Raw genomic sequence first — 13,140 nt, 5'->3', positions numbered from 1 at the left:
ATCTTATGAAGCCTACTAGAATTAGTTATAATAATGATAATCACTATTCAGGGCAAAAAGGTGACGATTTTTGTGGACGTTTATTTAATTTTTATAAATGTTCTGCCAAAGAACAGTAATAATATTTATTTATTTAAATTTTTCATTTTCTTCGGTCAACTGTTCAGCAGAATGAGGTGTCCGATGGATTATAAATTAGCGCACCACACGGTCAGTTGCAACCACGGCCAGAGCTTCCACTAACTGCAACGCACGTCATCTGATAGTAAGGGATCGGGAATTCACCAGCAGGAAATCAAAACACTTTTCAGACCAATCACGTGATTGATGCGGTAGAAGGCACGCAATGAAGCAACGTGTCTTCGCAACGCCTGGCGATCGAACCTTTACAGAAAACTGGATCCCTGATATTTGTCCATATGTGGCCGCCAGGTTTTGGAGCGCTAGTAAGTGTGTGCCGGCCTGTATAGTCTCGCCTTATATTTTATGCTAAGACTACATATCAGGCTAAGTTAAAAACTCATATATGACTAAAGGCGTCGTGTGCCAGGTCGTCTCCTTCCCTCAAGTATGTCCGAGAGGAACGATGGCTGGTCCATGCGTCATTTCGTGAACGGGTGCTGCTTGTGGTGCCAGGTCGACCTGTTATAGTTTATAGCAATTACTTATTGTGACAGTAATCACTACCATCATGTTGACGAAGGATCCTTATACAATAATTTCTACTCATACAGTTAATTATTTATTACTTTTTCTTCAATAATTTATATTATTAATTATAACATTCATTCTAATTATCACTGATCAAATGACTTAACAAATTTATTGAAAGTAAATAACAAAAAACACTTAATTTCACTTTTTAATCTGCATGTTAACCGCCTACCTGAAATTTAAATGCAAACAAAAAAGGTTGAAGAATCAAAATAAATGAACTTAGGAATTTTAACATATTACGTTCATACCTATATAACAACACCTAATAATAAAATACGGTGAAGTCAAATGAATGCTAAAATTGAAGAACTTGTATAATATTCTAAATCTCGGGAACTCTTTCGGGGTATCGTCCAGGTATATAATCCGGATTATTGGGGTTGTATTCCCAAATCAAGTACTCGGGTTCATTGAGGTACAGTGTTGGTATTTCGTCGCTTGCTTCTGTTTCCTGTCCAACGAGACTTCGATTACGTTCCAGCAATTCATCGACCTTCTTTTGAGTTTCATCAGAAATATCTAGAAGATTTATCGATTACTGTGTACTAGAAACTATATCATATTAATATCTTCAGGAGCCCTATTACCAAAATTGAATTACGAAGTATATCTGTTGACGGATCGTACATTTTCCTGAAAGTACATTTCCTGATACGAAGTTCGCGATTAGACATTTTGTCTTTCGTTTACGCTATTGCCGAAATCACTTGTCATTTACTTTTTCGTCACTTAACATTATTATGACCTACAACTTCACTTTTTATTGTTATGTCTATGGTTCCGAAACGAAATTCGTCCACACTATTCGGATCCGAAGTACTTGAGAAATAAGATTTAATTCGAAGTTCGGTATTCTTTAGTTTCGGACCGAAACTTCGGCTTTCGATTTTGGTAATAGATTTCCAGGAGCCATGAGCATAAAATAGTTGACTGATTAAACAGAAAAGAAAAACAAATTCTTCTTTTTTTTTTTTATGGAATAGGAGGACAAACGAGCGTACGGGTCACCTGGTGTTAAGTGATCACCGCCGCCCACACTCTCCTGCAACACCAGAGGAATCACAAGAGCGTTGCCGGCCTTTAAGGAAGGTGTACGCGCTTTTCTTGAAGGTACCCATGTCGTATCGTCCCGGAAACACCGCACAAGGAAGCTCATTCCACAGCTTCGTGGTACGAGGAAGAAAGCTCCTTGAAAACCGCACTGTGGAGGACCGCCACACATCCAGATGGTGGGGATGATATCGTAACTTGTGGCGTGTCGTGCGAAGGTGAAATTCGGCGGCAGGAATCAGGTTGAACAGCTCTTCGGAACACTCCCCGTGATAAATGCGGTAGAAGACACACAATGAAGCGACGTCTCTACGCAACGCCAAGTGATCCAGCCGTTCACAGAGTACTGGGTCCCCCACAATTCGAGCTGCTCTGCGTTGCACGCGGTCAAATGGATCGAGCTGATACTGGGGTGCGCCAGACCAGAGATGACAGCAATACTCCATGTGAGGCCGGACCTGCGTTTTGTAGAGCGCTAGAATGTGGGCCGGCTTGAAGTATTGCCTTGCTCTATTTATGACACCCAGTTTCTTTGAAGCCAGTTTGGCTTTGCCCTCCAGATGGCCACGGAATTGGCAATTGCTCGAGATTTCGAGACCCAGTATTCCGATACTAGGCGAGGCTTTAAGGGAAGTGTTCTCGAAGAGCGGTGATACGGCAAAAGGGGTTTTTTTAGTGGTAAACGCGCAAACTTGAGTCTTCTGGGGGTTAAATTGGACAAGGTTCAACTTACCCCATTCCGCGACCTTCTCGAGAGAGGACTCGATAGAAGACACAAGTTTCACCCGGCACTGGTCGACGTTTTCCCGAGAGAGACCTGCATGGCCCGTGTATACGGCATCACCAGTGCTGTCGTCTGCATAGCAATGCATGTTGGCGGTGTCCAACATATCATTGATATGCAGAAGAAACAGCGTGGGAGATAGCACACAGCCTTGGGGCACTCCAGCGTTCACGGGCTTGGGATTCGAGCAATAACCGTCGATAACGACCTGTATGCTGCGCCGAGTGAGGAAGCTGGAGGTCCACTTGCATAAGCTCTCGGGAAGCCCAAATGATGGAAGTTTTGCGAGGAGCGCCTTGTGCCATACACGATCAAAGGCCTTTGCTATATCCAGACCAACTGCCAGGCCTTCCCCTTGCTTTCAATAGCCGCCGCCCATCTGTGTGTTAGGTATACCAGACGATCGCCAGTCGACCGACCATGGCGAAAGCCGTACTGCCGGTCGTTGATCAACTGGTGACCCTCAAGGTATACCAAGAGCTGGCGGTTAATTATGCTCTCCATAATTTTGGAGAGTAGGGAGGTAATAGCAATAGGCCTGTAGTTTGCCGGATCCGAACTGTCTCCTTTTTTTGGGATCGGATGGACAAGGGCTGACTTCCATGAATCAGGGACTACGCCTTTTGAATAAGAGTGCCGGAATAAACGCGTTAGCACCGGCGTCAACTCAGGGGCACACATTCTAAGCACGATTGGAGAAATGCCATCCGGCCCGCTCGACTTCCTGACGTCCAACGAAAACAGAGCTCGCCTAACAGTTTTCTGTCGGAACTGTACTTCAGGCATGGAGCTCTGACACCGCGGGATGGTCGGCGGTGTTTTTCCGTTGTCGTCAAGAGTCGAGTTGGAGGAAAAAAGAGTGCACAGGAGATCGGCTTTCTCTTTTGCCGTATGGGCCAGGGTGTCATTCCTCATGTGCAACGGCGGCATGGACGGCTGGTTGAAGTTACCAAGAGCAGCTTTCGACAACGACCAGAACTTGCGTGTTCCGGTCGGGTAACTGGAAAGCTGCTCGCCAATTTTGACGACGTGCTTCGATTTCGCACGGGCGATTTGCCGCTTAAAAAATCTGGAGGCACGGTTATATTTCCTCTTCAGAACTTTGCAGTTCGGATCCTTTGAGCCCAGCGCCGCAACCCAAGTTCGATACGCCTGTTTTTTGCAGTCAGATGCTGCTTTAACTGACGCATCGAACCAGGGCTGTGATCTGCCACCGATCGGTACTACAGAGCTTGGTATAAAAATATCCATGCCCTGCAGTATCACATCGGCTACTGCAACGGCGCAGGCACTAGGATCATCTGAAAGGAAACAAACCCTGCCCCAAGGGTAGGATGCAAAAAAGGAACGCATCCTATCCCATTCTGCTGACTTGTAGTGCCAAACGCGGCGGGTCGCTGGTGGTCTGCGACGTTGGCGTCGGATAGGCACTACACTCCTGACCAGGCAATGGTCGGACGTTCCGAGAGGGGCGTCGACAGAGACCTGGTAACCATCGGGATGTGTAGTCAGCAGAAGATCTAATAAGGACGGCATGTGGCTATCCACTTCCGGGAGCCGCGTCGGCGACTCAACCAATTGGGACAGACCATACGCCAATGCAAAATCATGCACAGATCGCCCTGCGTAGTCTGTGGTACGTGATCCAAGCCATTCGGCATTGTGCCGATTTCATACGATTTCAGCGGAGGGGATCTGAGCAAGCACGTCATCAAATGCCGCTTGAACGCAGCCCATGAGGTGATCCGTTTCTGCGTTACCACTATGGGACCTGTAGACACACGCATAGATGCGGACGCGGTCCTCTAAATCTACGCGGAGCCAGAGAGTAGACAGGCCCCTACCCTCAAAATTGCCGAGACGGCGACAGCAGATATCCTCCCTAACGTACACACATACCCCGGCATGGGGCATGAAATTATGCTCAATTTTGTACCCGGGGTACGTTAAATATGACGTATCGCTAGGTCGAGATATCTGCGTCTCGGTAAGGAAACACAAGGCCGGCTGCGCCGTCTCAAGGTGGTGGTGGACGGCGTTTAAGTTGGAGTGAATTCCCCGGATGTTACAAAAGTCCACATTAAGCGTGGAGCGGGGTGCCGTGGTGTTGCTGCCCTGTTTGTCCTGTGACATACGCGGTACTGTGCCCTCCCCAGAATACGAGGGGCAGCCCGAGCGCGAATGCTCGGGGAGGGATTCTCCGGCTCTACAAGAGCCGGTACCCTCCTGGGGTAATTTATTTTTTAGGCCCGCTCTCATATTTTGTTGGGGGGGGGGGGAAGGACGGGGGGGAATGGCCTCCGGTCCTCAACACTAACCTATGCGAAACATAGCGGCACTAGGCCGCTACTTCACGCCGGTATTCTGTGCGAGTGTGGTAAGTAACCCGGACGAGTCTGGCCCGATTGTGCTGACGTCATAAGGCAGCAGCGTGACTCTCCCACTTTCAAAAAGCCCGTAGTCGCCTCTTACGACACCCTTGGACCTGGGACTACCCTATTCTTTTTACGCCCCGAGGCAGCACAGGGCAAAAATACTTAACTTTTTCGTAAATTATTGTTTTTGGAATATATTTTACTTGTTTTACCTTTCATTCAATTTTATATTTTGAAGTTATAAAAGCAGGGAAAACTTTAATTTTATACTCCAGTAAACTCCTTTCACGAGTACGAATAATGTAAAAATAAAACAAAGAGGCAGCCATAAAAACGCAAGAAATATTTACAAGAAAAGAGCATTACAAAGTTATACTTACAAGTCTTACGTAAATCAACTCTCAGAACTTTCTTGTTTTGCTCGAGAGCTCGAATCAGAGTTTTTTCTGCTTCGCCTGATAAGTTGTTAGCCGCCATGTCAAGCCTTGTAAGGCCGCGATTGAGACTTAGCAAGCCAGCCATCTAAAATTTAAAAATGAAAATAACATCTCTGAAACAAATGCTGAATGTGAGAGACCTGGTTGGAAGAATGTCACAAGAATTAGATCGATGATCACTAATAAAGGAGAACAGAAGTTATCAATTTTCAGTAAAAAACCAGTGGCAATGAAACTATGTAATTGGTGTTAAATGATTTGAATTTGAATTTAATCTGTATATATATAAGAGATTTCCACGTATATAGTCACATCACGATATCTCTGGAACCATTAGAGCTAGACTTGAAATTTGGTAGGAAGATTCTTTTCACCGAGTAGAGAGCAGCTAAGAACGGATTTTCCAAAATTCCACCCGCAAGAGTTTTTTTTTATTATGAACAGAACAATGTCTGTCTGGTCAGCTAGTTTTTCATAAGCATATACTGCGATCTACAACGGGCAAGCTGTAGTCAAAACCTTCCCAAAAAAATTATAATGATTAAGATTGTGCTTACTTCATAGTAACTTAATAATGCCTTATTTTATATTGTATTATTACAGAAGAGGGCTATTCGCGCTATTTATAACCTAGGTCCTAATGAATAATTATTGAGACCAAAATTAAAAGTCTCAATATATTCTTGATAATCTATACTAATATTATAAAGCTGCAGTGTTTGTTTGTTTGTTTGTTTGTTTGTTTGAACGCGCTAATCTCTGGTACTACTGGTCCGATTTGAATGATTATTTCAGTGTTGGGTAGTCCATTTATCGAGGAAGGCTTTTTTTTTCAAAATTAGGGATCCGTAATAAAATTGCTATTTTGTAACACAAGGTGTAAAATCGAAAACCTATTTTTGCGTGCGCTGCAAAAACTATTGACAATAGAACAAAATGATGTACAGGCTATAATATAGGCAATATTTTATCTCGGTATTTCCACGGAAACGAGAAAAACGCGGGTGAAACCGCGGGGCACAGCTAGTATAATATATGTACGTAGGCACATTAGTGGATTTTCTAGAAGCTGCTATATTTAGATTCTTTGCTATAACCATAATGTTAACAACAGAAACATATATTAACTTGTAATGCCTACTACTCGGCTAAGTCGAATTAGTAAGTCTTTTGTTGGGCGATGAATATGCTTTTACAACAAGATCCCAGAAAATGTTCAAAACAATTGCATCACGAAATTAAAAAAAATGTTAAAGGCATTTGTATGGTAAAGGTTACTATAATATAAACGACTTTCTTAATGATACCACAGATTATAAAAAAAAGAAGCCCTGAGTTTCTTGCACCCGTTCTTCTCAGGTCTGAAGCAATATTTTTCGAATGGGCGCTCGTTTTTTTACTATTAGTAAGTGATATCATATCCTATTTTGAATAAAAATATTTGAATTTGAATTACCTAAGTACTTAACCTTACCTAAGTACAGTTGTTTTATTAATTTGTAATATATTTTTAGATTTTAAAACAGTCTCCTTGTGGCAATCGTTGACAGCAATCTAAGTTTAGGCAATTCAAAAGTGAATTGAAACACTGGGTTGATATATCTACTGCCTGCCATTACATTTTCAGCATCATTCTTTTCAGTTACTTTGTCTGAAATACTATCCCTATCTTCTTCTAAAATTAATAATATAGTAGCCGAATGGCTAGACCCTGACTTCTAAGCTAGAGGTCCAGGGTTCGAAACCCGGTAGGTGCAATCATTTATATGAAGAATATGGGTGTTTGTTTCCGAGTCATGAATATTTATATGTATTTATGTAAGTTTAAGTAAGTATATTGTATTAAATATACCTATCGTTGTCTTGTAACCATAGTACAGGCTATGCCTAGTTTGGGGCAAGATAATTTGTGTTAAGTGTGTCAATATTATTATTACTAAATACGATTTCATACTGCGACTATACTCTAGCTTTTATGATGTACTAAATCAATTCTATTATCAGTCGATAAATCTAGAACATTCTCGTGTGCTTATCAAAGATTATGTATTAATATTATTGTATTTACAGATAATAATCAGCTACTATCAATCAATGAGGACAAAGTACGCTTAAAGGTTGTGGTAAGTGGAGTTGTCGACCTTCTCAGCAGATGCTCCAGTGAATCCACATGAGTTGACGATTAGTGTCTGCGGCTTCTCCTTACATCGCACAAATGCCGCAGCAAATATTGTGGCACATTCTAATGACATTGGATTCAAGCTGAAATCTAAAATACGAGATTATTAAATAAAACACTTTTAAAGGATTGAAACGCGTGTAATTGTAACTGTGTTTTTACATTCGATTTTTGCGTAAAAGTTACATTTTATTTAAATGTGTAACAGTCGCGTTGATCAAAGGAAATACTACGAGATTATAATAAAACTATGTATTAATATTATTGTATTTATAGGTAAGCCATTTACTAATTGTGGAAACATTAAAAACATTTAAGTTTTTAGAGCTGTTGGTTTTCTTATAAATAAAATAAAATTATTAGTTACATTTGACTTAAAACAACACCATAGATTTGTACATAACTTTGATTATATTGTTAAAGAATCCAACAAAGATGTAAAAAATATTGCCATTTCAAACATTCGATGGTATCCCTACTAATATTATGAATTTGAATGTAAGTTTGTTCAGAATTTGTTAAAATTTGGTGCAAAGTTAGACCAGAGCTTGAAAAGGGATATAGACTACCTTTAATGCAAGGAAATAAATGGAGGGGTTGAAATAGGGGATGGCAGTTTGTATGAAAAATCGTCACTATCGAAGATAAAACATGTAACTTTGTATTTAGGCACTTGATAAGAAATAATTTATAAACATTTATTCGAGCATTTTTGATACTTGACCTACATGGGGATGAAATAAGAGATTAAAGTTCATAGGGAAATAATATTAAAGAGACTGTAAAAATGACAAGGGATACGCGCTGTATCATAGAAGAGCGCTGCCAGCCGCGGAAAGAGCAATTTGTATGTGTACCTATAAATATAGATTTTTTTATGGAATAGGAGGGCAAACGAGCGTACGGTTCACCTGTTGTTAAGTAATCACCACCGCCCACAATCTCTTGCAACACCAGAGGAATCACAAGAGCGTTGCCGGCCTTTAAGGAAGGTGTACGCGGTTTTTTTTGAAGGTACCCATGTCGTATCGTCCCGGAAACACCGCACAAGGAAGTTCATTCCACAGCTTTATAGTAAGTGGAAGAAAGCTCCTTGAATACCGCACTGTGGAGGACCGCCACACATCCAGATGGTAGATCCTAACCTAACTTGTGGCGTGTCGTGCGAAGGTGTAATTCGGCGGCAGGAATCAGGTTAAACAGCTCTTCGGAACACTCCCGTGATAAATGCGGTAGAAGACACACAATGAAGCGACGTCTCTACGCAACGCCAAGTGATCCAGCTGTTCACAGAGATTTGGGTTTGCCCTCCAGATGACCACGAAATTGGCAATCGCTCGAGATTTCGAGACCCAGTATTCCGATACTAGGCGAGGCTTTAAGGGAAGTGTTGTCAAAGAGCGACGATACGACAAATGGGGTATAGAATACCCAAAATTTGTAATTATTACGGGGAAATGTTAAGGGAATATGTTGTACCTAAACTTTAAACAGTAGCGAATGGTAAAGAGAGGATAAAGAAGACTGTAAAGGAGTACTTAAGAAAAAATTAAAAGAGCACTTCCTTAACGTCTCCACGTAAGTCTTAATATTTAATTAGTATTTATATATATTTATATTAGGAGTGTAGTTTAGTTGTTATATGTATACAGGTAACTATGTTTTTAGGAATATTATGAATTAATAACTAAGTAATATATTATGTGTGCATTAGTAATAGCGTAGATAACTTACAAATTAGGTATATTTTATTAAAGATGCACAATATTATAGTATTGTCTAAGAGCGTAAACTCGCCAACAAACTGTTGCAACAGTTTGGCGAGATGTAAAATTTAAGTAGGTACCAATTAAATTAATTAAAAAAAAGTATTCAACAAAAGAAAATTTCACAAAGTAACTATTCAACGCGGACGAAGTCGCGGGTAAAAGCTAGTATGATATAAAAGAGTATAATACAACCAATATCAGCTAATTATTCATTGTTTTATCGATATCTTTACAAGGAAAAGTATTCTATCAAATATCGTGACGGTTTAAAATGTTTCGCTTGTTTAAACAGCGATTGACATTGCCAACTTTAATAATCCCTAAGTTGGTCAAGGTGTTCATCTTTTAAGTGAAGGCTTACTTTCGAGGTGAATGAGGGTGTAAAATGCTAAAAGGCATTGAACATTGAACAGATTTAATCTATAAAATATTATCTTTTAATATTTTACAGTAAGAGAGTAAAGGATAATAGATCGCTGCAGTAACAGTTATAGTAATGGTACCATATGACCTGAAGCAGTAAGGAGTCGATATTCGACCTTACCTACAACCTTCTGATTTTTATATAATATATATGGCTAGAAAAATATACAAAAGGGCTTATGGATTGGTCTCAACTTGAATCACGTGACATAGTCATCTTTCAAAATTTGTATCTTATATACTTTTTGTGTTATTATGCATTGAATTTAATTAAATTTTTTTGAATTAATAAAAAACAAAATACTTACTGATGATATGTGATCCCAGTGTCTTTCTTGTTTCTTGTAGTATTATTTTATACAAAGTTTTACTACGCAACCCAGCATATTAGTTTAACAGAACATGTGGTACGTCAACGTCACACATTGTTCTGGACTGGCTCCAGTACGCCCAGTTGGGCTTAGTATTAGTTACCGCACTTTGCGACTACGCTTGCGGTATCTAGTTGGAGCTCAATAGAGACCAATCCTTAATGTAAGGAAAAAGGTTAATAAATAAAATATTTTTACCAAGTAATTCAATCGGAGCTGCAGGATTCATTTGTAAAGCGTAAGCAATACCCTGTACTCCAACTTCTTTAAATCGATTGTTAGCTATTCTAACACGTTTCACATTTTTATGTACAAATATAAAACCACCCAGGGCCTTCATGCCATAATCACCGATTTTACAATGATTAAAATCTAATTCTTCAATACAATCTTTTTTTACAAGATTCTGCAGAATTACTTTCACTTTTGAGCTATCTAAATTGCTGCGATTGATTCTGAAGATTTTGAGATTCGTCAAATACTCTAATCCTCTGCAAAGAGATTCACAATCTGCTATAGAGAATTCAAAATATCTCGGTAAGTAGCCGTCTTCCACGTTATTTATGCCAAAAACAAGAGATATTTCTTGAAGATTGTATAGTTTGGCCAGAGGTGCTTCTAGTGGCAAGTGATCGTACAACTTTGGCACGCTAAAGACACATGTATCTTCGATTTTGTCCTCAAACGGCACTGGAGGCGTTGGCTGTCGCACTATTTGAAGTTGATTGAGACTCAATTGATAAATATATGGACTAACCTGCGAAAAAATATAGCGAGTATTGTTAGGTACATCAAAAATATTTTTATACTCTTGATTATGCATAACGAAATAAATGATTAACAAACATTATATTATTAGAAAAGTTGTGATGTTTACAAAAACTTTACATTAATTTACATGATTTATATAGTTTAATATAGTATTGTTATGGAATTAAATTCAAGTTTACCAGTACTGCAAGCTCAACTGCATCTTTTTCAATGTAAATATCTGGATTGACGTTTTCTAGATAATCTTGAAGACATGCTGATAAAAATTTTCCCTTCCAGAATGTTACACCCATTTCTTTTCGAGATGGAAACTTTGTGTAAAAAGACCTTTTCCAAAATTGTTCATCCTATTTTATTAAAATGTATAATATATTATTAATGATATCTATTAATAAATATAAAAAGAGTAAAAAATTTCATCTTCTGTGTTTCGTACAAAATATTCACAATATTTTTGCAAATGAGTCGATTGAAGATCATTTACTTATAACATACGACTAGGGTTAAATATTTCTTCGAGTTTTTTTGATCTCGTGTTTATGTCCATTTTTACCAGTGGGAGGCTAGTTAGATGGGTACCACGGCGGCGCTTTTTTTGCCGTAATATGCAAGAATTACATAGTTTTGTGTGTTGCCAGTGAAGACTCACGATACGCAGACGTGGTCGCTAACTATGGGCCTGATGAGAAAGCTCATGGTCGCTCAGAGAGCTATGCTCGGAGTTTCCCTGCGAGCTCGAATCATAAATGAGGACATCCGTAGGAGAACCAAAGCTACCGACATAGCACAAGTGATTGCAAAACTGAAGTGGCAGTAGGCAGGGCACATAGTTCGAAGGACAGAGGGCTGATGGGGTAGAAAAGTCCTCGAATTGCGACCACGAATCGGAAGGCGCGAATCAGTATGTTGGTAGGCCTCCACAAGATGGACCGATGATCTAGTCAAGATCGCTGGAATACGTTGGATGAGCGCAGCGCAGGAGCGATGAAGAATTTGAATTTGATGCATAGTTTTGCTTTGAAGAGCACCTTAGCTAGTGAAATTACTGGGCTAATGAGACTTGTCTCCAAGTGACGAGCGTAAATGCGATACAACACAGAATTTTTAGTTTTTTAAGAATCTTGACCGACACAGCATTGCCATGGGTAGGGCGTATTACTTACAATCAGGAACATCTTACTAGTCTCGCGACATTTTCTTATATAAATTATATCGATGGCTAAAAAGACATTTATTTTTCAATTCCTCAATTTTCAAAAACTTTACCTTAATGCTGGGAACACAATCTCTCAAAGGAATGTTTGCTGGATATAAATCCATCAGCATATTTATATCCTTCTGAAGAATATCGTTTAGAGGATTGATTCTATGAAAATTCCGAGACAATTCCAAAGCTGCGAAGTATGTAAGAGGCGCAGGAGTCACATTGTCATCCCACTCAAAGTCTTCGGCCACGATTTTTCGTTCCGCCTCCGGTTGGGAAGATTTCATAAAAGGCGACGTTGAATAGGCTCGCCTTGTATTTGTGGACACAACGTAAGGTATTTTCATTTTCAAATCTTTTATCTTGCTATAACTTTGTAGATTTAATTTATTTTAAAATATACTAGAAATATTGCTACTTTTTTAATATTTACTTTTAATAATGTATAAACTTTAAAAACCTACTGTTTGAAGGTTGCGATAAAAATAGCTTGAATCAAGTTGTCACATTGATGACATTATGACTGACATTATTAGAAAGGAGGATACTATTATGACATAAATTATTTCATCTAATCCATAGACATACTATATTTTAGCGTAAAGATAAACAAAGTGTGAGAGAGAGAAGAACACCTCTAACAGAGATACAAAAAGATAGGAAGGGAAATCGAATTAATTGTTACTGTCACCGAATTTGACTGGCAAGTCGTAAACATTCAGCCACGCCTGGCATTAGCAGCTTAGCATTTTGAATATTAATCCACTAGGTAAAACACACATTGACGAATATTATCACGCAGTATCGAGCTGGTAGTTCGTATATATCATAGTATATCCTAAGTCTATCCTAAGCTTCTAATCTCAAATAAATATTATATTCGGGGTTTTTGAGATAGAACGAAATCTCACATAAAAAGATGGCCAAGTAAGCTATATTAAATATACCTGCAAGTACTATAGCAATATAGGTAGATAGAATACTTCACTACATATTATAAAACAAACTCCCCGCCGCGTCTGTCTGCAAGCGATAAACTCAAAAACTACAGCACCGATTT

At 39.4% G+C, this 13,140-nt stretch overlaps 1 protein-coding gene across 3 annotated transcripts; it reads right to left on the bottom strand.

Moving 5' to 3' along the window:
• Positions 1-804: 804 nt before the first annotated feature.
• On the bottom strand, positions 805-12,547 carry LOC126966589 (dynein regulatory complex subunit 5). Of its 3 annotated transcripts, XR_007729760.1 has the most exons (7): positions 12,143-12,547; positions 11,056-11,223; positions 10,304-10,862; positions 7,505-7,632; positions 5,307-5,448; positions 966-1,236; positions 853-886 (listed from the first exon to the last, which is right to left on the bottom strand). XR_007729760.1 is itself a non-coding variant. In XM_050810734.1 (6 exons), the coding sequence occupies exons 1-6, from the start codon at positions 12,425-12,427 to the stop codon at positions 1,040-1,042; spliced, it is 1,479 nt and encodes a 492-aa protein (XP_050666691.1). In that variant the 5' UTR covers positions 12,428-12,547; the 3' UTR covers positions 805-1,039. The 3 variants fall into 3 exon arrangements, 2 of the variants coding, with proteins under 2 accessions (XP_050666691.1, XP_050666692.1); XM_050810734.1 differs by having other exon boundaries at positions 805-1,236; XM_050810735.1 differs by lacking the exons at positions 853-886; positions 966-1,236 and having other exon boundaries at positions 5,318-5,448; positions 7,432-7,632.
• Between the last annotated feature and the right edge of the window lie 593 nt (positions 12,548-13,140).

The sequence above is a fragment of the Leptidea sinapis genome, chromosome 10, assembly GCF_905404315.1.
Source record: "Leptidea sinapis chromosome 10, ilLepSina1.1, whole genome shotgun sequence".
In the NCBI taxonomy this organism is placed as follows: Eukaryota; Metazoa; Arthropoda; class Insecta; order Lepidoptera; family Pieridae; genus Leptidea; species Leptidea sinapis.
Note: the sequence above shows the minus strand (reverse complement) of the source record. Positions and strands in the feature narration are given on the sequence as shown.